The 25,415-nt window shown below is 56.8% G+C and overlaps 4 protein-coding genes across 14 annotated transcripts; 2 read left to right on the top strand and 2 right to left on the bottom strand.

Moving 5' to 3' along the window:
* The first annotated feature begins 792 nt into the window (after nt 1-792).
* On the top strand, nt 793-6,600 carry ACHE (acetylcholinesterase (Yt blood group)). Of its 3 annotated transcripts, none has more exons than XM_081819414.1 (5): nt 793-904; nt 2,502-3,582; nt 3,947-4,431; nt 5,196-5,365; nt 6,246-6,600. In XM_081819414.1, the coding sequence occupies exons 2-5, from the start codon at nt 2,524-2,526 to the stop codon at nt 6,365-6,367; spliced, it is 1,836 nt and encodes a 611-aa protein (XP_081675540.1). In that variant the 5' UTR covers nt 793-904; nt 2,502-2,523; the 3' UTR covers nt 6,368-6,600. The 3 variants fall into 3 exon arrangements, with proteins under 3 accessions (XP_081675540.1, XP_081675538.1, XP_081675539.1); XM_081819412.1 differs by lacking the exon at nt 6,246-6,600 and adding an exon at nt 5,491-5,859; XM_081819413.1 differs by lacking the exon at nt 6,246-6,600 and adding an exon at nt 5,491-5,859 and having other exon boundaries at nt 801-904; nt 2,499-3,582.
* A 491-nt stretch (nt 6,601-7,091) lies between these two features.
* On the top strand, nt 7,092-7,767 carry UFSP1 (UFM1 specific peptidase 1). The gene has a single exon (XM_006733723.3). The coding sequence runs from the start codon at nt 7,225-7,227 to the stop codon at nt 7,651-7,653; it is 429 nt and encodes a 142-aa protein (XP_006733786.1). The 5' UTR covers nt 7,092-7,224; the 3' UTR covers nt 7,654-7,767.
* A 48-nt stretch (nt 7,768-7,815) lies between these two features.
* Nucleotides 7,816-20,669, bottom strand: SRRT (serrate, RNA effector molecule). Of its 7 annotated transcripts, none has more exons than XM_081819410.1 (20): nt 20,356-20,669; nt 19,951-20,090; nt 15,292-15,420; nt 14,891-15,037; nt 14,443-14,655; nt 12,433-12,602; nt 12,123-12,307; nt 11,820-11,918; nt 11,618-11,735; nt 11,267-11,421; nt 10,861-10,922; nt 10,670-10,748; nt 10,225-10,413; nt 9,732-9,905; nt 9,486-9,639; nt 8,986-9,179; nt 8,664-8,820; nt 8,356-8,457; nt 8,112-8,238; nt 7,816-8,010 (listed from the first exon to the last, which is right to left on the bottom strand). In XM_081819410.1, the coding sequence occupies exons 2-20, from the start codon at nt 20,070-20,072 to the stop codon at nt 7,935-7,937; spliced, it is 2,652 nt and encodes an 883-aa protein (XP_081675536.1). In that variant the 5' UTR covers nt 20,073-20,090; nt 20,356-20,669; the 3' UTR covers nt 7,816-7,934. The 7 variants fall into 7 exon arrangements, with proteins under 7 accessions (XP_081675536.1, XP_030884466.1, XP_081675537.1 ...); XM_031028606.2 differs by having other exon boundaries at nt 8,356-8,445; nt 14,443-14,631; nt 20,356-20,668; XM_081819411.1 differs by having other exon boundaries at nt 8,356-8,445; nt 11,267-11,424; nt 20,356-20,667.
* Nucleotides 20,670-21,542: 873 nt separating this feature from the next.
* Nucleotides 21,543-25,360, bottom strand: TRIP6 (thyroid hormone receptor interactor 6). Of its 3 annotated transcripts, none has more exons than XM_006733725.3 (9): nt 24,916-25,360; nt 24,535-24,662; nt 24,325-24,450; nt 23,653-24,030; nt 23,256-23,349; nt 22,971-23,140; nt 22,318-22,496; nt 21,926-22,046; nt 21,543-21,814 (listed from the first exon to the last, which is right to left on the bottom strand). In XM_006733725.3, exons 1-9 carry the CDS (start codon nt 25,022-25,024, stop codon nt 21,683-21,685), a joined length of 1,437 nt encoding a protein of 478 aa, XP_006733788.1. In that variant the 5' UTR covers nt 25,025-25,360; the 3' UTR covers nt 21,543-21,682. The 3 variants fall into 3 exon arrangements, with proteins under 3 accessions (XP_006733788.1, XP_081675541.1, XP_081675542.1); XM_081819415.1 differs by having other exon boundaries at nt 24,535-24,612; XM_081819416.1 differs by lacking the exon at nt 24,535-24,662.
* Nucleotides 25,361-25,415: the final 55 nt, after the last annotated feature.

Raw genomic sequence — 25,415 nt, 5'->3', positions numbered from 1 at the left:
ATGAAAGCTTGGTCTGGTGATGTCATGCCCCGACCGGACCCTGGTGACGAAAGTCCCAGGTCACCCGTCAGGGAACCAGTGCAAACCCACCCGCGGGGGTTCCGGAAGTTTCCACTGCGGCAGCAGAGTGCGGCCTCGCCCCGCAGCCTTGCGCGTGCCACCACGTTTTGCCTTCTGGGGTGTCCCCGAGTCACCTCTCCCTTGCCCCGGGGGTCTTCGTCCGTGGGCCCCCCCCTTCATTTCCACTCGTGATCTCATGTTCTCACCTTCATTCCCACAGGTGTGCCCTCATCCCCCAGGAGTGTCCCACGTCACCTTTTCTTCGCCAGTACCACCCGGACCCCTAAGGGGGTCCTCAGCCACACTTTCACGTGCCAGTCCTCCCATGCCACCCCTGCTGTGTCCTGGCCAAGGATGTTCAATTTATTCGGCCCCCAGTCCTGACTGAGGCCGTCAGTGTGTCCGTCCGTCTGTGAATGTCGGTCACCGTTTGTCTGGAGCTGTCACTGCCTGCGACTGTCCGTCTGCGTGTCTGTCTCCGCGGCTTCTGTCCGTCTGTCACTGGATGTCTGCTCCGCCGCTGCGGGTCTTTCGGTCGCGTCACCATGTGTCTGTCCGTCTGTCGGCGTCTGTCACTGGAGTCCGTCCGGGCCCCGGGGGTCTCTGGGTCTCGGCTCCGAGGGAGGGAGAGGGAGGGGAGGTGGCAGCCCGGGGAGGCGGGGAGGGGCGGGGGCGGAGACAGTGGGCGGGGGCGGGGGCGGGCGGGGGCGCCGTGCGGCCCGGAGGGGGTGTGTGCGGGGGGCCGGAGGCGGCGGCTGTCAGAGTCGGCTCAGCCTGCGCCGGGGAACATCGGCCGCCTCCAGCTCCCGGCGCGGCCCGGCCCGGCCCGGCTCGGCCGCCTCAGGTGAGTCTCCCGCCCCGGCCGGGACCCTCCCCCCGCCCGCGGCCCGTTCCGCGTCCGGGAAAATGTGCGCTCCCGGAGGGATCCGGGCCCCCGAACGGGACGCCCACCGCGCCCCCGGGCTGCCCAGCGACGCCCCCCGCCGCCTCACACTCATCCTTAACTCTTCCCTCGCCGCCGCATACTTACGGTCGTCCGCGCGGGAGCCGGCACCCCGCAGGGCCGGCCGCCGCCTCTGCTCTCGAATTCCTGTGGGGACCCCCGAACGCCCCTTCCCCCGCCCGCCCCCAAGTGTGGGGCCACTGGAAGACGCCCCCTGCTTGGGGCGGAACCCGAGCTGCGCAGGTTGCTGGCGCCGGGCTGACTCCCCCCCTCAGATCCCGCAATCCCGGCGCCCCTGCGCAGCGGCCAGCCGAAGCCCCCTCCGAGGCCCAGGCGTCCCCCTCCCACGGGGACTCCGTCTCTATTTTGGGGAAAGGGGAGGCTCAGCGGAAGCCCCGAGTTATAATTAGCGCCACTCGGGTTTCCTAGTTAATCCCCAGCACCACCACCACCACCCCAACCTCAGGGCGGTGGGGGTTGGCCGGGTGCGAGGTGACCGCCGCGGGAGGGGGGAGTTCCGACCCGGGGAATTTTGATCCCTTGGCTGGAGATGCCGGAACCACAGCAGCTGCTGCCCCAAAATAGCGCCCTCGCCCCTGCAGCCGGGGATCTCCGGAGCTCCGAGAACACAGGCGTTCCGGTTCGCCCTTCAGACCCCTCCGCAATGCCCGCGAGCCTCCAGACCCCCGCCCCAAGTTCCCGGCTCCCGGACTCGGGGCGGGGAGCGCCGTCCTTTTCTCGGTCTCTACTGCCCCCCACTGGCGGCAGCGTGCCCCGCAGCATCGGACTGATGGGGGACTCGAGTCCTGGGGGACCCGGGCTGGCGAGCCTGATCTCTGAGGCTAGGCGAGGTGAATGCGCAGCTGACCGGCACCCACGGGTACCAGCGCCCCGTGCCAGACAGTGGACGAGGAGGAGCAGGGTGGGGCAGGGTGTGGAGTAAGCAGGATTTGGGGTACCCCGGGACCTGTAGCTCCCACACCCTTGAATGCCCAACCCACTCCCCCAGGACCCCCGACCCTGGCCAACTCAGGACAGGCGGCGCCTTCACACCACCCCAAGCTTCCCCAGCGGCGCCTCCCGTCAGTGAGGGCCCCGCCCCTGTCGGGTGGCCTGTGTGTGGACTGCGGCCTCTAGTGCGGGTGCCCGCAGTGCTCTGGCTGGGCCCAACCCAGTCCACCCAGCTAGGGGAAGGAGGTGAGGGTGGTGGGCGCTCTGTGGGGCAGGGGAAGGGATTGCCTGGCAGGCCTCATCTCTGTTCCCTCCGTCCGTCTGTCTGGGTGTTGTGTAGTGTGCCTGATCTTTGTCCCCTCTTGCTTCTCCCTGTCTGCCTGTGTCCTTGTCTGTGCCTGTCTCCCTCCCTCCGTTTCTCTCCTCTCTACCAACCTGCCCCACCTCCTCTGCAGCTCAGTGATAACCCCTGGGCAAGAGTGTTACCTAATCTCCTCCCTCCTGGCAGCCTCAGGCCTTCACCCTCTGCCTTTCTTTCTCCCAGCAGACGCCTGCCTGCCCTGGCAGCCATGAGGCCCCCCTGGTGTCCCCTGCACACGCCCTCCCTGGCTTCCCCAATCCTTCTCCTCCTCCTCTTCCTCCTGGGAGGAGGAGCAGAGGCTGAGGACCCAGAGCTGCTGGTGACGGTGCGTGGGGGCCGGCTGCGGGGCATCCGCCTAATGGCCCCTGGGGGCCCTGTCTCCGCTTTCCTGGGCATCCCCTTCGCAGAGCCACCTGTGGGCCCCCGTCGCTTTCTGCCACCGGAGCCCAAGCGGCCCTGGCCAGGGGTGCTGGACGCCACAGCCTTCCAAAGTGTCTGCTACCAATATGTGGACACCTTGTACCCCGGCTTTGAGGGCACCGAGATGTGGAACCCGAACCGAGAGCTGAGGGAGGACTGCCTCTACCTCAATGTGTGGACACCATACCCCCGGCCTGTGTCCCCCACCCCTGTCCTCGTCTGGATCTACGGGGGTGGCTTCTACAGTGGGGCCTCCTCCCTGGACGTGTATGACGGCCGCTTCCTGGCCCAGGCTGAGGGGACCGTGCTGGTGTCCATGAACTACCGGGTAGGAGCCTTTGGCTTCTTGGCCCTGCCAGGGAGCCGTGAGGCCCCAGGCAACGTGGGTCTACTGGATCAGAGGCTGGCCCTACAGTGGGTGCAGGAGAATGTGGCAACCTTCGGGGGCGACCCAATGTCAGTGACTCTGTTTGGGGAAAGTGCGGGAGCTGCCTCAGTGGGCATGCACCTGCTGTCCCCTCCCAGCCGGGGCCTGTTCCACAGGGCTGTGCTGCAGAGCGGTGCACCCAACGGCCCCTGGGCCACAGTGGGTGTGGGAGAGGCCCGCCGCAGGGCCACACTGCTGGCCCGCCTCGTAGGCTGTCCCCCGGGGGGTGCTGGGGGCAATGACACAGAGCTGGTCGCCTGCCTGAGGACACGGCCAGCTCAGGACCTGGTGGACCACGAGTGGCACGTGCTGCCTCAAGAAAGTGTCTTCCGCTTCTCTTTCGTCCCTGTGGTGGATGGAGACTTCCTCAGTGACACACCCGAGGCCCTCATCAATGCCGGAGACTTCCACGGTCTGCAGGTGACTAGTGGCTAGAAGGGGTGGAGCTGGTTCCTCTAGGCCTGTTCTCCCGCCCGCCCCCACCCCCCACCCCCGGGGACCCAGGCATGAAGGCTCCTCAAGATCCAACTCCCAAAGGCCTGGGCTTCTGGCCCCAGGGCCGCCCCCTCCTCCCTGAGAGCTCAGATCCCAGGGTGGTCAGTGGGGCAGAGAGAAAAGGAAACATGGGTACATTTTCTCTTTCTCTCTGTCCCTTCCCCAACCTCATACTCTCTTCCTCCATGGTTCTGGGGTCTGTAACTATTGATCTCTCTGGCTCTTTGTCCATCTGTTTCTGTCTGCCTGTCTGTCTGTACCCCCCCATCCCTCCATCCTGTCCCCCCAGGTGCTGGTGGGTGTGGTGAAGGATGAGGGCTCCTATTTTCTGGTTTACGGGGCCCCAGGCTTCAGCAAAGACAACGAATCTCTCATCAGCCGGGCCCAGTTCCTGGCCGGGGTGCGGGTCGGGGTCCCCCAGGCGAGTGACCTAGCTGCCGAGGCTGTGGTCCTGCATTACACAGACTGGCTGCACCCTGAGGACCCGGCACGCCTGAGAGAGGCCATGAGTGATGTCGTGGGCGACCACAACGTCGTGTGCCCCGTGGCCCAGCTGGCTGGGCGACTGGCTGCCCAGGGTGCTCGGGTCTATGCCTACATCTTTGAACACCGCGCGTCTACGCTCTCCTGGCCCCTCTGGATGGGGGTGCCCCATGGCTACGAGATCGAGTTCATCTTTGGGCTCCCTCTGGAACCCTCGCTAAACTATACCGCCGAGGAGAGAACCTTTGCCCAGCGACTGATGAGATACTGGGCCAACTTCGCCCGCACAGGGTCAGCAGTACTGAGGGGAAGAGGGCCTCCAGGAACCAGAGAAGCAAGAGCAGGGGACAGAGAGAGGAAGACAAACAGAGACAGACAGAAAGGGCCGGAGAGGGAGGGAAAAGTTCACAAAAGGAAGGAGACAAAGACGGAGACAGAATGACAAAGGAGACTGGAGAGGAAAACAGGATGGCAGGTCCTGAAGAATCAAGGACCGAGGGGGAGGGAAGCGAAGAGGAGAGAGACAGGGAGACAAAGGAATTACCATAGTACTTAGGAGCTTGAACTGGAGAGAGCTGGATTCTATTGAGCCAGTGGTGATTTTATTAGCTGTGACATGCACACATGCATATGTACTCACACACCAGTTTACCTGTCCGAAGAAGGGGACCATAAATCCGACATCACTTGGGTGTTGTCAAAAGCAAAAACAAGATGTTTGTAGAGCTAGGACAGCCTGCTTGCATAGTGAGGGCTCATAAATCGTAGGGATGTTTTAAATGGGAGAAACAAAGACAAAGGTGGAGCAGTAAAGCCGAGGGAAAGGCAGAAAGAGGGAGGTCAGGAGGAAGGGGATGGCTCCAGATGATGGGGGATCCGGGAGACCAGAAAGAGGGGTTAAAGAGGTGGTGGGAAGGAGGGAATGTGTTCTCCAGGGAGCCGAAGAGCGCACGGGTCGGAAGCAGCCTTCCTCCTGCTCTCCATCTCCGGTCCACAGTCCCAAGGGCGGGCGGGGCAGGCTTGCCTGAGGCTGAGCCTTCCCTTTCCTTCCGAAGGGACCCCAATGACCCCCGGGACCCCAAAGTCCCGCAGTGGCCACCGTACACGGCGGGAGCGCAGCAGTACGTGAGCCTGAACCTGCGGCCGCTGGAGGTGCGGCGGGGGCTGCGCGCCCAGGCCTGCGCCTTCTGGAACCGCTTCCTACCCAAATTGCTCAGCGCCACCGGTATGCAGGGGCTGGCCAGAGGGCAGGGGCTGGGCGGAGGAGGGCAGAAAAGGGGCGCGAAGAGAGAGAGGGGAGTGGGAGCCGGCCGGGTGTAACCCCTCTCTTCTCCACCATCCCCCCCCCAGCCTCGAAGGCTCCCAGCACCTGCTCAGGGCCCGCCCACGGGGAGGCCGCCCCGAGGCCCAGGCCCGGCCTTCCCCTGCCCCTCCTTCTCCTCTTCCTCCACCTCGCCCGGCTCCTGCGGCTGTGACCACGGCCACTTACCCCTCCGGCCTCAGGGGGCCCCCCTCCTCTAATGAGTGGTCGGACAGTGGGCAAGGGCCCCACTCAGGGATCTCCGACCCAGCGCACCCTCCCTCCTCAAACTGAGAGACTCAAACTGGCCAGGGCCGGGAGGGGGTGGTGACCTATGACCCGTCTCAGGGACCCACACGCCTTTGTTGTTTAAATGGAAATGAAAAAGCCAATTTTCTTTTTTTATAAAATTATTTGGAGCCGGAGCCTGGTGTTGGGGGGAGAGGGAAGGCCGGGAGCTAGACAGCACCCCCTAGTGGGGCTGTAACAGTCAACATTTCTGTCTCTTCTCTTTTCCCCACCAACCCACGGGTCCTCCCTCTTCTGATCCTTTCTGTCCCCCTGTCTAACGGTCATTTTCTCCTCCCCCCACCCCTTCCTCCCCGCCATCCTTCTCCGGCCCCGCCTCCACTCTCATCTTTCCTCTGGTCTTCCGTCTTCCGCATATTTTTCTGATCCTCTTTCCACCGTCCTGCGTGCCCTCCTGCATTCTTGTATCCTCCTGCACTCACGCTCCCCACCATGTACGTTCCCTGACCTTCCCCTTGTCCTCCTCCAACCCACTTGCCGGGCGCCCTGGCCGCAGACACGCTGGACGAGGCGGAGCGCCAGTGGAAGGCCGAGTTCCACCGCTGGAGCTCCTACATGGTGCACTGGAAGAACCAGTTTGACCATTACAGCAAGCAGGATCGCTGCTCAGACCTGTGACCCAGACGGGACCCCCCCCCCCCGTCTCCCCGCCCTGCTCGCCCCGCCCGGCCCCCTAGCTGTATATACTTATCTAAGGGCTGGGATATAACACGGAGGAGCCCTAGAACGTGCCCACCCACCTCCCCCCCGACTATCCCCGGAGGCTCCCCGCCCTCTGCATGTCTCGGGCCGAGCCCCTCCCCCGCGGTGCCTTCGCCCCTCTGGGCTGCCAATAAACTGTTACAGCTACAGCAGTGTACGCGACTAGGGAGCGGGCCTCAAACACCGGGGCTGAGTAGACAGAGGGGCTGGTGCGAGAGCCCTCCCAACTTGCGGATCTCAGTAGCGGGGCGGAGCGTGCCTGTGCCCGCCCCGCCGCCCCGCCCCACCTTACGAGGCGGGGCTCGCGCCTGCGCAGTAGCAACGGCAGCCCGGCGGTGCATTGTGGGAGCTTCGCGGGTGGCGCCTTCCCCGCGGCTGCAGCTCGCCCTCCGCGGCTGCCCGAGACCAGCGAGAGAAGGTTCCCCAGAGCCCGCCCGTCGGTTCTGCCTGCGGCTAGCTCAAGACCCGGGGCCGAGAGGAAACGCTGGAGCCGGAGTTCCGTCCGCGCCGCGAGGACGCGTCTGCCCGGCCCCCCGCCGCCCGCCCTGGAGCTGCTGAAGGACGTGCACCTGGGCCTGGCCCCGCCCGGCCGCGGCCCCGCTCGCCTGGCCCTCCTCTCGGGCCACTACCTTTACTATCACTACGGCTGCGACGGCCTGGACGACCGGGGCTGGGGCTGCGGCTACCGCACTCTGCAGACGCTGTGCTCGTGGCCAGAGGGCCGGCCCGCGGGCGTGCCCGGGCTAGCCGCCGTGCAGGCGGCCCTGGAGGACATGGGCGACAAGCCCCCCGGGTTCCGGGGCTCCCAGAGCTGGATCGGTTGTGTAGAAGCCAGTCTGTGCCTCGACCACTTCGGAGGGCCCCAGGGGCGCCTGTGTCACGTACCCCGTGGAGCAGGGCTCCAGGGGGAACTGGAGAGGCTTTACTCCCACTTCACAGGGGGCGGGGGGCCTGTAATGGTTGGGGGGGATGCAGATGCCCAGTCCAAAGCCTTGCTGGGAGTCTGCCTGGGTCCAGGCACAGAGGCCTATGTTCTGGTATTGGACCCTCACTTCTGGGGTGCTCCGAAAAATCCCAGTGAACTACAGGCAGCTGGGTGGATAGGATGGAGAGAGGTACGCACAGCCTTTGACCGCAACTCCTTCTACAACCTGTGCTTGACCAGCTGCAACTCCCAAAAGCAGCAACACGCCCTGGACTGAGGCTCGGGGCCCAGAATGGAGACTGTCTCTGGCCCCAAACACACCTAAACCCTTTACTCCAAGGCAAAAGCTGCCTGGGCCTTTGGAGTCAATAAAGTGGTGAGGCTCAGCTAATTATGGCCCCAGCCAATCTTTGGGAGAATGTGGGGAGGTACATGATAATCACTATGGAAGTGCTTTTATTGGCAGTAGGGTTGAACGTACAAAAAAAAATTCTCAGCTGGATGGGACTAGGCAGTCACAATTATAGACGATACCAGGAGTGAGGAAAAGTAGATGGCTCAAAAGAAGTCCACATCATCTGGAGCATCCAGGTCACGGTATTCCACAATGGCCCGTGGGTCTCCTCGGACCATCCTGTGAGATATGGAAGAGGTAAGATGGGAAGACAGTTGAGAATCCCTGAAAGGGAGCTTGAAGAGGGCAAGAAAGCTTGGGACGTCTTAGCTCATTCTCACCTGTTCCGAGGCTTCCCAGGATAACCTCCTTGGCCTCGGAAGGCATCATAGTTCCCTCGGCCAGCACCATAGGGGGCATGAGGGTATGGAGGCCCTCCCGTGGGGACTGCAGGGCGGACAGCACCAGCTACACAAGAGATCAGTGTTGAGCTGAAAACCTGTGACCTCAACTATACCTTGGTTAAGCTTCCTTTCTCCCAGCCTTCACAGTCACTAAACCCTTTCAAGCTCCCCCTGTACTCACCTCCATAGCCCAAGATGGGGGGCCGGGGCTGACCATAGGGCATCAGGCCCTGGGGAGTCTGGTGTGGGTAGGGGAGTCCCGGGGTCAGGCCTGGGGGGAGTACAACATGGACAGGAACATGAATTACTGCGGGGGGGGGGGGCACGGGGAGGGGAGGAGGACGGGATGGGGAGTGACAACTGGCTTTTAGGAATACTGCCTGAGAGTGGCATAGAAAGTTTTCAGAGGATGACGGGATAAGAGAACCAGGAATCCTTGAATAGTCAAGGGAGAGGGAACATGGCAGACTCTCACGGATCGTATCTTACTCTGGGCAGGGCCAGGTGGCTGAGCTGGCTTGATCTCCGGCAGAGCTGGGCGCTTGGCATCAGTGAGAAAGTTGTTAAAAAATGCCACCTCCTTCTTCACTTCCTCAATCTTCTCTGCATGCTTGTTGAAGATATGTTTGCGTACAAACTCAGGGCCCTGGGGAAAGAAAGAGAGGGTCAGACCAGAGCAAGCAATGTGGAAGGATAATCAACCTCCCCGCCGACCAATTCCAGAGCCAATTCCTCCCCAGGCCGGAGGCGGCTTCCTGGCTCAACCCCCTCGGCCCACAGTTCTAACACACAACTCTCTAACATCCCAGACCTTGAATTTCTTGCCACTGAGAGGGCATAGCCACTTATCCTTGCCCAGTTCCTGGGTGTTAGAGGTGACAAACTTTTCCACTTCCTGCTCAGGGTCTTTGCGACCCATCTTCTGAGCCTCTTCCTCGGAAAGAGATTCCCGTACACTCAGCAGCGGAGTCAGCTTCTCCTCAAATGTCTTCTGCCACTCTAGCACTGTGGTTTGGGAACAGACAGCGGGCTGAAGAAGGGAGCCAGAAGCAAGGAATAAAAAGGAAGGGATAAGGGCACCTGGCTGGCTCAGTCAGAGCATGTGACTCTTGATCTCAGGGTCCTGATTCTGAGCCCTACATTGGGCATAAAGATTATTTAAAAATAAAATACTTAAAGAAAAAAAGAAAAAGGAGAGGATAACAGGAGAGGGCGGGAAGGCACTGCTACCAGAACAGATCTAACACCAGAGGCAGCTGAGGAGAAAGGAAAACCAAAGGGGAATCGGGAATGGGGGAGCTGGGGGCCCACCTTCTCCATGACTGATGCGGTTGGGTGGCATGGGCCCCCGAACATGGATGATGCCACAACGGTTGGGCATTTCGTCCTCATTGGGGTACTCGCAAGTGTTATAATAATCCAGGGAATGCACAATGCGCAAATAGAGAAGGAGTTTGTCCAAAACCTGCGGGAAATGAAAACGTGTGAGTTCACCATACTCTTCTTGCCCCTTTGCTGCCCCAAGCCAGGACCTTGGCCGCCTGCCCTTGCTGGCACCTTGATCAGTTTTTCATCCCGCTCCACATTGATCTCTGCAGGGTTCCCTTCCTTAGGGGGCTCCTCAGGGGGAGCGCCCCCACTGCTCCCCAGCAGCTCCTCCTCCTCCGCACTCACTTCCTCAATCAGATAGTCAGTAATATTCTTCAAGATTGGGTTCTGGGAGGGCAGACTCTGGTAGGCAGGAAAAAGAAGGGCAAGTGAGATGACAAGAGAAAACCCTGAGGTAGGTAGTCCCGGAAGCTCCTCATATGAAGCAGAAGGAATCCAGGGTTCACTTGGCCTGTTACCACTGCTTCACTATTTGTCTTTTTCTTATTCTATCCTAGCCAATACATCATCACTAATGCCAGTCTATTCTACTGGAAAAGCTGGAGTGCTGCCCAAATAGAATAGGAACAAGGGGTCAATGCTACAGACAAGACCGGAGGTGCCCACAGCAGCCGACATGGTATCGGCTGCTTTTGGAAAAGTTCCATGGGGAGTCACTGACTGTTGGCAGAGGAGGTGTCCCAGGCTCAGAGGCCCAGAGCTGGGTCCTGTCATCCAGCGTATGGATCAGCTTGGCGGCCAGCTTGATGTCGTTGCGCACTATCTGCTTGTGCTGGGTAATGCCATTGATGTTGCGGACTCGGCGGGTCAGGTCTCTGTTCACACCAGGGCTCAGCTCACACTCCCGGAGCTAGAGGGAATGAACACAAAGCTCACCAACACTCGCCCAAGAAGCAGCAGCTCCAGGGACTGGCCCTACTGACAGGACCAGCAACTGGACCGTGAGCTCCCCGAGAACAGGGACCAGGAGGGTCTTATTCATGGACACCAGTATATACTTAATGTGAGCAGACTGAATGGACGGATGGGGGGGCAGAATGAATGAATCAAAAGAACAAGGAATCAGAGGTTGTGTGCAGCACAGAGAGCCCACTCCCAGCACTTACCCGGATATTCTGCAGGTTCCAGCAGATCTCTTTGATGTTAACGCTGCGGTCAAAGGTCACCCAGCCTCGACGGAAAAACCTACAGAAGAAAAGATCAGCATAACCCTGGGGTGGAACGGATACCGGCCATTTGCCTCCCCCTATACCCTATCTCCAGGGTTTCCAGGGTCACTCTTCTCTCCATTCCTCACCTCCTCTCAGGCTGGGGCTCTGACAGTGCCACACGCATGAAGCCTGGGTATCTTTTACAAAGCTGGAAAAACAGGAACAGAAACCCCACTGAGCGATTCAACGTTTCACTTCTTCCTCCAATCCCCATGTCCTCAGAACTCTAGGAATTGCCTTTGAATCTTTACTCAAATAAGGAAAAACCAATAAAGGGCTTAAGAATAAGAGCACTTAAAAGCAAATGGTGCGATTGGAGCCAGCCCACAAAAGGCATGGGCCCATGGGAAGGGGTCTCCCTGTTAGAGAAAGAGGGGTATATGTTAGAAGCAGAGTCACATTATCCTCTCCCCACCTCACCAGCTCCCCCTCCCTGCCACCAAAGATGGAGCCTGGGTGCCATTCCTGCCCCCAATACTTTTCCCCACTCACAGAAATGATCTCTGCCCGCGAGATGTTGGGTGCGATGTTGCGCATGAAGAGGGAGCAAGTCTTATGAAGGGGCCGAGGTTTACATTCCAACCCAGGAGTGTCCTTAGGCTTCTCCCTTTCTTCTTCTTTGGGCTTCTCCTTTTCCTTGAGTGCCTCTTCTATGCAGAAAGTGGTGGGAGTCGGTGATTTTTTATTGTTGATTTTGGAAGGGAAGACAGAGAAGCAGTCACACTCCCACCTCCCCACCCTCATCTCCCAAAAGGCCCACCCTTAACAATTTCACCCACTCCCACCTCCCCTACCCCTATTCAGTAGGAAGAGAATGGACTAGAAGCAGAAAATAAAACCTACCAGCCTCCTCCTTCTCTTCCTCAGCTTGGCCACTCTCCGACTCCGACTCCGACTCGGACACACTGCCTTCGTCAAAGCTGTCGTCGCCACTGTGTTTTCTATTCCGCTTCTTGCTACTCTGTGAAAGCCACAGCAAGAGGAAGGGAGTCAGCTAACCAGGCCACTGGACCGTACACTGACCCCCCGGCAAGAGATACCCTACCTTTTTGGCATCTTTCTCAGAGTCGTCTTTCTTCTCTTCCTTGTCCCCATCACCCTCAGACTTCTTAGTTTTGTCATCGTTAGAACTGTCGTTTTCAGCCTGCAGGCAGAGATAATCCCCAGCACATCCATCTCCCCTTCAACCTTTATCAGAGGGCCTGGCCCTCCCTAGCCCTCCACCTCTCCTGGACCCAGCACACAACCCTCCAGCCCCGCCCCGACCACTGAAGCTGCTCCATCCTCCTCCCCAGGGGCTCATGGGCAGCAGCCAGCAGGCAGCACCCAGCGAGCCCAGCACTCTGACCTGTTTGCCATCTTCTTTCTTGTCGTCCTTATCATTGGCCTTGCGCTCTCCATCCCCCAGGCCTGGTCCAGCCCGGCCCTCGTCTTTCTTACTGGGCTCCCCAGGCTTTCCGGCCTGCTCCTCCTCCTCCTCCTGCTCCAGGATGCGCAGATCGTTCTCTGTCCCTCCTTCCATCTTAATCACAGCTACCAACAGACAGGGCAGAGGTCACTATGGCCCTGGCCTTCAGCCTCTGGATGATCAACTGATACCTATTTCCCAATCAAGACCTTGGTCACCAGACACCCTCTTCCCCTCCCAATCCACACACCTGCATCCAGCATCTTGACAATGGCATCAGCTTTGTCTATGTCCAGGAGAAGATTATCAAACCAGCCACTCTCCATGAGGGACAGGAATACCCTCAGTCGGTTTTGCAGGGCCCCCCGGGCCTCCTGCCGCCGCTTCCCCACCTCATCTGGGTGGTACTTAGACCGAAACCTGGGAAGGAAGTGGGGAAGGGAAGAGACAAAATAGTCACTGGGCGCCAGGACCGGGACATGGGGAGGGGCCCAGGCAAGTCCTCTCACACCCACAATAAACCACGAAAGCAGAAAGACTGGGGAGAGGGGTGCACCAGAACCACCCAATACCCCCAAAAGGAACCAGAGGTTATGCTCTGAGAAGATTTGGGGGAGAGCCAGGAACTAAGAGCTCTGGATTTGGGAAAAGCAATGACTATAGGGGGAGGCCAGGGTTAGAGAGGCAGAATGATGGCCCTGAGTCTCTGGGAAACACTAACTTAAAAAAGTGTAGTTTCCCAAAGCTTCCAAGAGGAAGGCTAAGGAAATAGTAGGCCCCAAAGAACCTCCCTCTCCTTGCCAACCCCAAACTAGAGTCATTAAAAGGACTGTTCCCACCAACTCCCTCCATCCCTAGGTGGAAGACAGAGGGAAACCTGAAATGCACCAGATAGGAAAAGCCAAAAAAGGCAGAAAAGCTTTCTCCCCCCTTGGGAAGAAAAGCAGATGGTGGAGGGACAGGGAAAGACCAAAGGGAGAAACTGAAGTGCCCTTATAACCTCAGGTACTGCCCACAGGGAAAAAGAGAGAGAGGAGAGGGGGTGGAGGATTAGGGTGGGGTGGAACATGGAAAGGAAACATTTAAAATAGGACCTTGGGAGGAGGGGGTGCAGAACAGAAGAAATGAGGAGTATGAGAAAAAGCAGAAAGGGAAAGTGAGAAAGTCCCAGAAATCGAAAACAAAGGGAAAAACTAAAGACCAGAGAAACTGAAAAAAACCACAGGAAACAAGTGGTTAGGCAAGGAGCAAGGACAGGGACCGAGAAAGAATGAAAAGTACATGAGAGAATGAGACCAAGACACGGATAAAGAAGGAGGGGACAGCGACAGACAAAACAGAACCACAAGTTGAGCGTGAGAGGAAAGGAAAGCCGCAGGCATCACCTCCAGGATCTTTACCTTGGCCGCTTGGTCAAACAGAGCTCAAGATTTAACTAGCCGCGCCCAGGGCCCATGCTGGCAGGTGGGCCACCGGCTGGCTCCTGGCTGGGGCGTCCCGGCCCAGATGCCCCACCCCCGCGGGACTCCGCGGTGGGGGCCCTGACTGACTAGCTGCCTGAGCAATCACATTCAGCTAAACCGCTGCATTGTGCACAGCAGTGCCCTGCCTGTCTGCCTGGCCGGGGCAGCGCAGCTCAGCCCAGGGGGCTCATGTATGGGCTGGGTATGGTGGGGGTGGAGGTGGGTTTGCTCCGAGCTCCGTCGATGAGCGGGTGTAGTTCCCAGTTCTGGCTCTTTTCAAGGAGGAGGAGCAGAAAGAGGATGAGGAGGAGGAGGAGCAGGAAGGGGGGAAAAGATGGTTGATTAAAATTAAAACATCCACAAAAGGAAAAAAATTAAAATTCTTTTTCTGTCAAACGACCCTGAGATCTTTGCTTTTTCTTGTCTGGATTCACTCGTTGCTTTTGGGAGAACACCACAGCCACACAGGGTCCCGGCGATCAGGGATGACAATGACCCAATACCAGCAAGTGGGAAGCAGTCTGTCTGCTGCCCCAAGGGAACAGGTGGCTCTGGCCAGCTGCCTGGAGGTGTCCCACTCACTGAGGACAGAGGGGAAGCGAGGTGGGGTGGGAGGCTGTGGCAGATGCTGAAGTGAGGAGGAGAACCCATCAGCCAATGCTGTTGTGTTTCCCATCCCCCACCCCCAGGAAGTTCCGGATTGGGGAAAATGGGAAGAGGACAGGGCTGCAGGCTCCACTGGCGGGGCCAGGGGAAACATGCTAGGGAACAGAGAGCAGGAAAACAGGGGCACTCACCACTCCTCATCTTTATGAGCCAAAAAGAAATCTTGCATCTGCTGCCTTCGAAAATCCAGCTTATAGTCATTATAGCGCTTTACAGCCTCTGTCTCATCCACAGAGTCATCCAATGACAGGAGAAACTCCTTGAAGGTTTTCATCACCGGTGGTGGCACACCCAAGTCAATCTCTGCGATGCTGCCCAGCCTGGGGGGGGCCCGGTCAGGAAGTCTTGGTTGTGGGGGGAAGAGGGTGGGGGGGATGGGGGGGCCAAGGTAGCCAGCTGCCCCCTTCCTTTGCCCACCATGGACACCGCCCCAGGCACCAACGGCTACCACCCCCACAGGCACTCCTCTCTGTACCTAACCCACTTCCTGACTCCAGCCACGGTCTTTGGCAACCCCAATCCATCCCCCAAACCTAACATCTCCCTTTTCCCAAGAACCCCAGAACCCCAGGTCTTTACCTGGCCTGGATAGGCAGAACATGGTGCTGCATGATGTGGACGTCTGGGTGGCCCCAGGGCTGAGGGGGGCCATAAGTAGGGCCCCCACCCCCCCCAGCATAGGGCATCTCATAGCCACTGTGGTATGGGTCAGAGCTGTGCTCATCCCTGAGGGTGGGGGACACAAAAGTCAGACAGAGAAGGGAATCATGTCTCCAGAGCATGAAGGAGGATGGGACAGAGGAAGGGGCATATGGAATGTGGTCTCTCACCCAAGGGTTTAAGGGGATAAAAAAAAGATGGGTTTGTAACAAGTCTGAGAAAAGGAAATGACAAAGTCCTCAGCGAAAATGAAGAACACAGCCGAGGCCAGGTGGAATTGAGGCTAAGGAGAGAAGCCAGAGAAACTGTTGCCACCTCACCAGTCTCGCCTCATGCGCTTCTGTGGGGGGCTGAGCTCGTGCCTGGGAGGAGAGAAGCGCTCTCGCCGATTCCGGTCATAGTCCCGATATTCACCCCGACTGCGGCGCTCCCGGCCCCGGTCCCACTCTCTGGCGATAAGAATGAGTAAGAGTAATGGGACACAGCCGGGCATGCTCCCAGACAGGCCCTTCCTATCCTGAGACAGCAGACTAAAAGCCCACAATTATAAAATTATTCTCTAAACAGAAAAAGACTTTGCCTACTGCCATCACTTCAGCCATCACCCTCAAGCAGATGGCTCTCCAACTGTTCCTCCAGACCAGCATTAACAATCCCCGACTAGACGGCCATGGCCACCTCAAATTTGACGTGTCAGAACTGAGCTGTTATTTCTACCACTTCAAGGCCATGCTTGCTTCCCTCCTCCTGTTTCCCTGAGAGCGGGGGGGGATATCAACCATCACCAGGTATCCAACTTATCAAGTGTCACCCTCACTGCTCACTCAAGCTACTGGCTTGCTAATCCTCTGCCTTAGAGCCTATCAAAGCTGTCCTCTTCCTTGCCCCTGTCCGTGTGCCCTGACCCTGATCACTTCCCCTGTAACTGCAGCATCCGGTGTCCCGATCTCTGGTCCCTCCCACTTCTCTCCTGTCAAAGTGATCTTTCTCTCTTTTTTTTTTTTTTTTAAAGATTTTATTTATCTATTTGAGAGAGAGAGAATGAGAGACAGAGAGCATGAGAGGGAGGAGGGTCAGAGGGAGAAGCAGACTCCCTGCCGAGCAGGGAGCCCGACGCGGGACTCGATCCCGGGACTCCAGGATCATGACCTGAGCCGAAGGCAGTCGCCCAACCAACTGAGCCACCCAGGCGCCCAAAGTGATCTTTCTCAAACACAAATGCGATCATGCCATGCCCTTCCTTACTAAATGCCAGTACACAACACTGTTCCAAACCTTGGTTCCTGCTGTCATTCCAGTCTCTCCACCAGTTACCAGCCACCTCCAACCCAACCTTAACCAAGTAACAACATCCTTTGCTCTAGCCCAGTGGTTTTCAAACTTTTGGTCTTGGAACCGCCACCCCCACCTCACAATCTAAAATTACTGCAGGGCGCCTGGGTGGCTCAGTCAGTTAAGCATCTGCCTTCAGCTCAGGTCATGATCCCTGGGAGCTGGGATCTGGCTCCCTGTTCAGTGGGGAGTCTGCTTCTCCCTCTGTGTCCCACCCCCCCTCCCTGCTCATTCGCAAACATTCAAGTGTGTACCCTCTCTCTCTCAAATAAATAAAATCTTTAAAATAAGTGAATTTTTTAAAAAATAAATAAAATTATGGCAGATTAAAGACTTTTTGCTTATGTGGATGACATACATACTATACTCAAAACAGAAACAATTATCTATTAATTTTGAAGTTATACATCAACATAAATTGCATTTTTATGAAAAATAGCTATTTTTGGGCACCTGGGTGGCTCAGTTGGCTCAGCGACTGCCTTTGGCTCAGGTCATGATCCTGGAGTCCCAAGATCGAGTCCCCGCATCAGGCTCCCTGCTCAGCCGGGAGTCTGCTTCTCCCTCTGACCCTCCCCCCTCTCATTCTCTCTCTCAAATAAATAAATAAAATCTTTTTATAAAAATAGCTATTTTCAAAAAAAATCTTTTTTAATGAGAAAAGTGCCATTGGAGTGCCTGGGTGGCTCAGTCAGTTAAGTGTCTGCTTTCGGTTCAGGTCGTGATCTCAGGGTCCTGGGATCAAGCCCCACATCAGGCTCCCTGCTCAGCGGGGAAACCTGCTTCTCCCTCTGCCTGCCATTCCCCCTACTTGTGCGCATGCTCTCTCTCTGACAAATAAATAAAATCTTAAAAAAAAACAAAAGTGCCTTTGTTTTTGCATGTAACAGATCTTTTTTTTTTTTTTAAGATTTTTTTTTATTTATTTGACAGAGAGAGACACAGCGAGAGAGGGAACACAAGCAAGGGGAGTGGGAGAGGGAGAAGCAGGCTTTCCGCTGAGCAGGGAGCCCGATGTGGGGCTTGATCCCAGGACCCTGGGATCATGACCCGAGCTGAAGGCAGACGTTTAACGACTGAGCCACCCAGGTGCCCCTAACAAATCTTTTCAAGGCCAGGCTAATCCAGACAGCTAGAGTCTCATATTTATATATTTATTTATTTATTTATTTTATTATTTATTTATTAATTATCTTTTTGAGAGAGAGAAAGCACATGCGAGGCGGGGGGAGGCGAGGAAGGGGGGACGAGCAGAGGGAGAGGGAGAAGCAGACTCCCAACTGAGCAGGGAGCCTGGCAGGGCCAGATCCCAGCACCCTGGGATCATGACCTGAGATGAAGACAGACACTTAACTGACTGAGCCACCCAGGCACCGCCTCATATTTACTGCTACATTCAATCTGTTGTGTATGTTGTTTGGTTGAAAAATATGAAGAAAATCTAGCCTCACAGATACGTAGCTGGAAAAGGAAATACTTTAATAGTCTTTTCAAGTAACTGGGGATATTCTTTGATACTACCCAAAACTTGACGAGAGAGAGTTTCTTAAAGGCAAGTTGCAGCATTGAATCTGAAACCACATCAATAAACATTTTATACTCTGCTACATTTAAATCCATTGTTCTACCTTGCTCTTTGAGTGGATATTGACATATCTCATTATACAATATCAAAATATCACATTCATTAGCATCACTACCTATCTCGTCAGAGAAGTCTTAGATGGGAAACTGTCAAACTCACACTAGTAGTACAAGTTTTCCAAAATTTTAGTTTTCACTGGAAAGTTCCACTTCCTCACTACCAACAAAGCTAACAACTTTCCTTGTAATAGAGTCTTAGTCTGTTTTCAAGAATATATCAAATACCCAAGGAGGATTAACTACGGTTTGACAATCTTTCATTCAGGTAAAAATGGCATCCCACCAAAAAAAAAAAAAAAAACCTGTTAGCTCAACTCAAAACTCAATCCCACACTCTTCTTTAAGATAACCACTGTACTCCTATATGCAATGTAAGTGCTTTATGCATACTTCCCACTCATCATGCGTATTACAAAGATGTATAGACAAGAATCCAACTTAATAAAATTTTAAAAATTTTGCTGCTTCATTAAGGACGTTAAGTGAAATTGGCTTTTTTTTTTTTTTAAACTACTTGGTGCCACTGCCTTGATTTGCACTAAGACACCAGCAGTTTTCCCACCAACGCTATAGCACCAAAAATGCAAGCATCAATACAGTGAAAAGGACAATCCTACCTTAAAGTTGCTATAAAAATACTAACGCCACAGATCCCTAGATCCCTAGGGTGTGGACCCCATTTTGAGAACCGCTACTTTATTATTGTTTTTTTAGAGGAGGGGAGGGGCAGCGGGGGAGGGAGAGAGAATCTTAAGCAGGCTCCATGCCCAGCAAGGAGCCCAGCTCAGGACAGATCTCGACACGGTGAGATCGTGACCTGAGCCGAAATCAACAGTCTGACGCTTAACCAACTGAGCCACCGAGGCACCCTGAGAACCACCACTTAAAAAAAAAAAAAAAAAAACAATTAGAATATGGGCACTTTTCTGCACACAATTTTATGTCCCCAAGTCCAAACTGTTGACTCCACCTGTGCGTCAGGAATTCCCATTCATCTTTCCAAGTCCTGCTATGTGTCACTTTCCTGTGCTCTTCTCCAACATTATCACCTCCACCACTACTACCCTACCTTAGATCAGCTCCTTCAACACTTCACCATCTTTATGATGATTCTCATATATATTCAACTGCAGCACACCCAAGGCCATTTTGCCCTCCACTCCAAGCCCCAGACTATAAATTACTTAATCACAGTAACTACTTCTTACCCATTTCCAGAATTCAGAACACCTTTGATTTTCTTCTTTCTTACAAAACACTAGGGGAAAAAAGCACCATATGGTCTCCCCACTGAAGAAATACACGGACTACAGACTGAAGGCTTTACTAAGCTCATTTTTCAAAATAACACTGAATGAATAAATACTATTACAGTAAGTCACCTCAAACTCCCCCCCCCGGAATGTTTTGTGATGTCCTTTAGATTTAAAAAAATCGTTTCTCTTGATTAGTTTATTGGAAACGACGTCATATTTCTCTGAATGGAAACACCTTAATGGTATTTAACTCAAGGACATCCCAAAAAGCTAATGACTAGCTGAGTCGAACCTAATCAATTAACCTAACCCTCGCTGTCCAAAGAACTCTTTCTGATTTTAGGGAAGACAACTACAAGAAATTTAACCATATTCTCCCAGAGAACAGGTCTGGTCTGACAAGCTCTCCAGTCGAGTCAATTCTAAAACATTACTTTCTTTGAATCAACCTTTTTCAGAAATAACTTACAAACAATAAAACTCATGCATCTTAAAATACATGCATAAATATTGCTTCTTCCTACTCAAAACTCTCTTAGGTCTATTGCTTTGACGATGTGGACATTTCAAAAATCGAGCCATAGCGAAAAAATCTCTGGCCAACAGCGAATAGGTTGCCCGACCAAAAACGGTCAAGTATAAGCGACTTCCTGTGGTTCACCCTATAAAACTAATAAAGGCAATGCTATGAGGGCGGAGTGCCACAGAATGAGGCATGGGGACAAAACTGAGGAAAAGAAGTCTTACCGGTCATTCCAATCGTCCCCTCGACGCCTTTCATCTCTTTCCCGGGAACGGTCATAGTCGCTGCGCTCCCTTCTGAACTTGTCCCTGCGCCTTCGGTCATACTCGTCATCGCTGTCACCCATGGCGCGGTCTGAGGGAGCCTGGAGCCCAGACAGGGGTGGTCAGGGCGCAGAACAATGACGAGGAGAGGAAAGGCTCCAGAGCTGCTTCGGAGCAGCACGCCCGCCTCCCTCCGCAAAGGCCAGCCTTCCGCTGTCCCCGCCATCCTAAGCCCTCTCCCCGCGCAGGTGGCCGGCTCCGACACTCTACGGGCCCCCGCGGGTCTCCCTGCCCACGCCCACCGGCCGCCCGAACCCGCTCCCGCCCGCCGCGGCCCCGGCTCTCCAGGCCCCGCCCCTCCCCCACCTGGGAGCGGTCGCGGCCGTTAGCCTCGCGCTCCGGCGGGCTAGTTTTCCGGGAGACCTGGGCCCGCCTCTTGCTTCGGGCGCGCGACGAGGACGGCGCGGACGATGAGAGGGAGACTCAGGGCTCTCAGCGAGGGGGCCAAGGAAACGAAGAGAAAGTGGAACAGCCGGGGATGGGCGGTCGGCGCGCGCCGCTCGCGCTGCGCCTGCGTCACCGACGGAACGGGGCCCCGACCGCAAAGTACTCCCCCACGCCCTGAACTGGAACTTAAAAGCACAGAGCCAGAGGCTGGGAGCCCCCGGGGATGATGGGAAGGGGCGGGGACCCGGAAGTCTCGCGCGCTTTCCGGGACGAGAACTGAGCGGACGAGAGGAATTACGGGAGCCGAGGTGGACTAAGCCAGGCCACAGGAGGGCGGTAGGGCCTTCTGGGCTTGAAGGAGAGCTTCCTCTGGCTGAAGTCGAAGGTCGCGGTCCCTCGGATGTGTCCGGGGCCTGAACCAGTTCGTGTCCAGTTGTTGACCCCCACCACCCTGCTCGGGGAGCCTCCTGCCTCATCCAGGGCGGTTTTCCCCTGCTGGCGCAGGGCACGGAGTTGGGGAGTGCAGGCCTTTAGCAGGATAGAGCAACCATTTTAAAGCATCTCCCACCATTTTGTGCTGCACCAGAGAGGCTTTATTGCCGCCTCAGTATTTACCACCACCTGCAAACCCGTTACTGCTGTTCTTCAACAGAGGCGCCCCGTCTTGTAGGCGAAACCGGCGAATCTGTCTTATCCCCAACCAGTATTTGGTCTGGCTAAGTTACAGGTTGAGGTCTTGATCAACAGGCGGAGTCTGGCTTGTGCCGGATTAAATGCACCACCACCCCGGAGATAACACCCAAGTCCTTGTTCAGGGAGTGGGGTGTGAAGGCTTAATAGGAAACGCTGCCTCCTTGGAGCATGATGCAGCCTTACTCCAAGCACGGAGAGGAGGGGTGTCTTTACACTAAACTGCGTTTGCAGGAGTGTATCGTGGAGTTGCAAAAAACTAGGTCTCAGAAGACCCAGCCAGGTTCTGATCTTGGTACTGCCATTTGGGAAGCATGCAATCTGAGGAGATCACTTCTACGAAAACGCAGACGGGCGCAACAGTTGTGCTTGCGTGAGGCTGCTGTGAGAATCAGATGAGACAATACACTTGAAAGTGTTTTTGTAAACTCCTGAGGGGTTATTATTTCATGATTGGAGGAAGAGAAGACAGCATTTGGTGACAAAGTTGTAAAGGTGGCTGTCAGGGAGGGTAGCTGATGGGAAGGGGGAATGTAACAGGTGCTTCTGGGAAGACTCAGCAGTCGGTGGTGACGGTGGCTGAGAGCTCCTGGATGCGCCAGGCACTGCACGCCTTGCACAAGATGTGCCCATCCAACGGGTAGCAGCCCTGACACTCGCCCTCAGAGGACAGCAGCAGCCCACACTCCTGTTAAGACGAAAGCAACAGCTTTCTATCAGGCCCGGAGCCCTGGGTTCTACCATACCCAGCACCCCAGACCCCAAGAACCTCCCCTTCCCCTTGCCCAGGCCCCCTGACCTCGCACTTATAACAGCCAATGTGAAAACTGCGATCCAGAGCAACGATTCGTACAGTCTCCTCCTGACCTGGCTCAGGCATGATGGCCCCACCACACACTGAGCATCGTGGGGCAAACTTCCTGGGGGGGGGGGCGGGGGAGGGAACCAAGGAGGTTGTCAAACCCCTGAGTTGGAGGAGACTAACAATGGAGCCCAGAGAAGGTGGGATATTCGAGGGAACGGGAGAGGCCAGAGGTATGGTCTTGGATCTTAGAAGGGAGAGTGATGGGTAACAAAGAGACAAAGCCAGGGGTGGGAAACTGGAGAGGTTGGTACTGGGGCATGAAGGAGAAATGAGGAAAATGGGGAGGGTCAGACACCCTGAGACAAAGATGGGAGACTCGGCCCGACCTGTGGAAGTCCTCGATGCAGTGGATCTGGCTGGTGGCATCCACTGTGAAAGGGATACCATCGAGGCCACGGTGACACACCACACAGGTGAAGCAGCTAGGATGGTAGGCCTTCCCCATAGCCCGCAGGATCCGGTCCAGGATGGGTTGGGAGCACGTGGAGCACTTCTCCAGGGTGGCCTATTAGGAAGGAGGGTGGGAAGTTCGGGGCTGAGGCGGCCCAGGCCAGGCAGGCACCCTGCCGGCCCACCCGTCTGTTTTTGTAGCTCCCTGCAAGGGGTTCAGTGAAAAGTGGCCTTGAACAGATCTGAGTACGAGTCCCAGCACCGCAGCTTCCTAGGGAAGTGATTTAGTGTCTGAGCTTCGGTTTCCTTCAGTAGGAATAGCTGCTTCACAGGGGTGGCGGTGTGGGAATTTAACATATATCCCCTTAACTCTGAAATAAACATCTCACGTTTGTAAGGGACTATTGTCCTTTCCCTCCCGCAGCCGGTCATTTAGCTACTTTCCTCCCTTCTTTCCTATCAGTTTAGTCCCCCGGCTTTGAGCTCCGTTCCTCTCTTCGGCTTGAACATCTAGTCCCCACCTCAGCTGGAAGCCCCCTGCCTCCGGCTGCTGACTCCAGCTCCCACTCCCCCCAGCACGTCCGCTCACCACGTAACAGCTCTCACAGTACGCTCTCCTCTCCACGGCGTAGAAATGCTGGCCCCGAAGCTGGGCCCGGCACGTAGAGCACACAAAGCAGCCAACGTGAAAGACGCGGTCCAGGGCCACAACGCCAGCCCCGTCCCCAACCACGTCTTCTCCGCAGCCCCCACAGCACCCTGGGGACAGGGAGGGACAGGGTCAATCTGCGCAGAACAGGAAGGTGGATTCGCGGTCCCACTGACTCTCCAGTCCCCCGTCCCTGCCACCTCTTCCCACCTCAGGTCAGCTCACCGAAGTACTCCCCGGTGGGAGGGTGGTTCATGTCGTGCACCAGCTTCTTGGTCAGCCTCTCAAGCTCCTCCTCAGGAGGCTGGCTCAGGGGGACCTGTGAGGGGGGATTCAGGGGGTCGGTCCTACCTCTAGCTCCCTATGCTGTCAAACTTCCTGAAGGAGACCAGGCAGTTCCACTCGGAAAGTTCATTTGAGGAGGTCTCAGCCCAGGGCCCAGGGGCGCAACCCCAGGAGCCGACATACAGCTCCAGCACCTCCCTCTTGTATCTCCTGACACATCCCTAGGCGATCCAGAGCTCCAACATCCCAGGCCTCTGACAACCAGGACACTGAACACCACCCCTGCCCCACCAATCAGTGTCTGTGAGGACCCCCAAATCCCAGTACCCGGGCTTACCTGGGGCCCATACCCGCGTCCTCTTCCTCCTCCTGCAGCCTCCTCTTTACCCCCTGGCCCTGGCTCACGGTGGCTCCTATGGCCAGCCCCCCAGACGTCACCTCGGCCTGGCAGAGGGAAGTGGGCGCCCAGCAGGGCCCCGGAGGCCTGAGAGGCCCCCCGCCTGGGAGGGCCGCAGCCTCTCACTGGTTGTGCCACCTTCACTTGCACGGGGAAGGCAGGGCCAGCAGGGGTGCTGGCTGTAGCATAGGAGGCCGGAGTGGGGCCCCCATAGGGGGATGCTGAGAGCTGCTGGGGAGGAATAGGAACACCCCCTCCATTCGGCTTCAGGGAGCCTGAGCCCGTGCGGTAGGCATGGGGCTGAGGGGGCTCATAAGCCTGGGGAGAAACACAGACCAGGAGTGAGCAGGCCCATTCCAGGACACACACCTGGGGGAACCCCCCCGTGTGTGTGACCCCAAGGTAAGCGCTGGTCTTTGACAAGGGCTCACACTCAAGAGGCTGACAACCTAGTAAGCTCTGGTGGCCCAGCTTCTTCCATGCTCCTGTGTGTATCACTCACACTGGGGGTGGGGGTGGGGGGGCTAGTTTGAGAATCTAGAGAAGGGACCAGGCTGGAGAGTGGGGACGAGAGCAGGAGACAAGGAGCAGGAGCGGGACAGGGGGGGTCACCTGCCGGTCTGACCGCCGTGGGGCATGCCCACGACCTCCATCCAGCTCAGCCAGCATGCTGGTCAGCGAGTCTATCTCGGCATCCAGGCTCCCTGGACGCAAGGCCCCCCTATCTGGGGGGAGCCCCTGGGGATGAAGCAAAAACAGGGAGAATTCAAATCACTTGCCCCGGGTGCCCCCACCTCCCACCCCCCCAATTCCAGTTCTCACCTGTGAGCGCTGGGGTGCGCCATGGCACCCCACCCAGGCGAGCCCCCGATCATCCGGTCCCCCGGGGGCCTGGTAACACTGCTCAGATGGGAGGGGGCAAAAATTGACCCTGGGGTGGGGCTGAAGTGCTGAGGTGAGGGAAGAGAGAGCCAAGGTGGGGATGGGGAAGGAGAGGAGGGTGGCACGTGCGGAGGCTGACCTCTTGGGTCCCTCTTCTCCCCTCCCCCACGCACCTGGGGTCCGAGAACAGAGCAGGAGGGGCAGGAAGCCAGAAGGGCTTCAGGGAAGGGGTGGCAGGGACAGGCGGGAGGCAGGAGCCAGAAGGCAGAGGTGAGCGCGGAATGACCAGTGGCCTCCTTGGCGGCATTGGGGCTGCCTTACCTGCTCCATGGGCTGGCGGCGGCCCCAGGGTGCCTCGAGGGAGTGCTCTCCCCTGAGGGGCTCTTGCAGGCTCCAGCTGCCTTGGGGGGAGCCAGGTGGGCCCCGACATGGCCTGGAACAGGGGACTCCAGACAGCGGTCAGGCCCCGTGTAGCCCCAAGCCTGTAGTCTTGACCCCTTCTCCCGTCCCACACCTCGTTTGGAACTCCGGGAAAGAAACTTTTTCTGGCTTTTTTTTTTCCCCTTCCTCCCCAATTTTGGGGACAGCCACGCCCCCGGTGACGTCACCGCATTCCTGGGGGAGGGTCACGTGGGCCCCTAGGCCCTAAACTGCCGTCCCTCCCCCAGTCATCCCCCTCCTGCCGAGCAGGGAGGGCTTTCCACAGCCGCCTCCGTTTCTATCCGCCCCCCCAGACTGGCGCCCCAAGTCCTGCACATGGCCACCTCGCCGCTGGGACGCTCCAGCACCGCTCCTTCCCACACTCCCCCATACAAGATCTC

The sequence above is a fragment of the Leptonychotes weddellii genome, chromosome 5 (genome assembly GCF_054177405.1).
Source record: "Leptonychotes weddellii isolate Sample4059 chromosome 5, ASM5417740v2, whole genome shotgun sequence".
Classification (NCBI taxonomy): Eukaryota; Metazoa; Chordata; class Mammalia; order Carnivora; family Phocidae; genus Leptonychotes; species Leptonychotes weddellii.
This window is presented reverse-complemented; position numbering and strand designations above follow the sequence as displayed.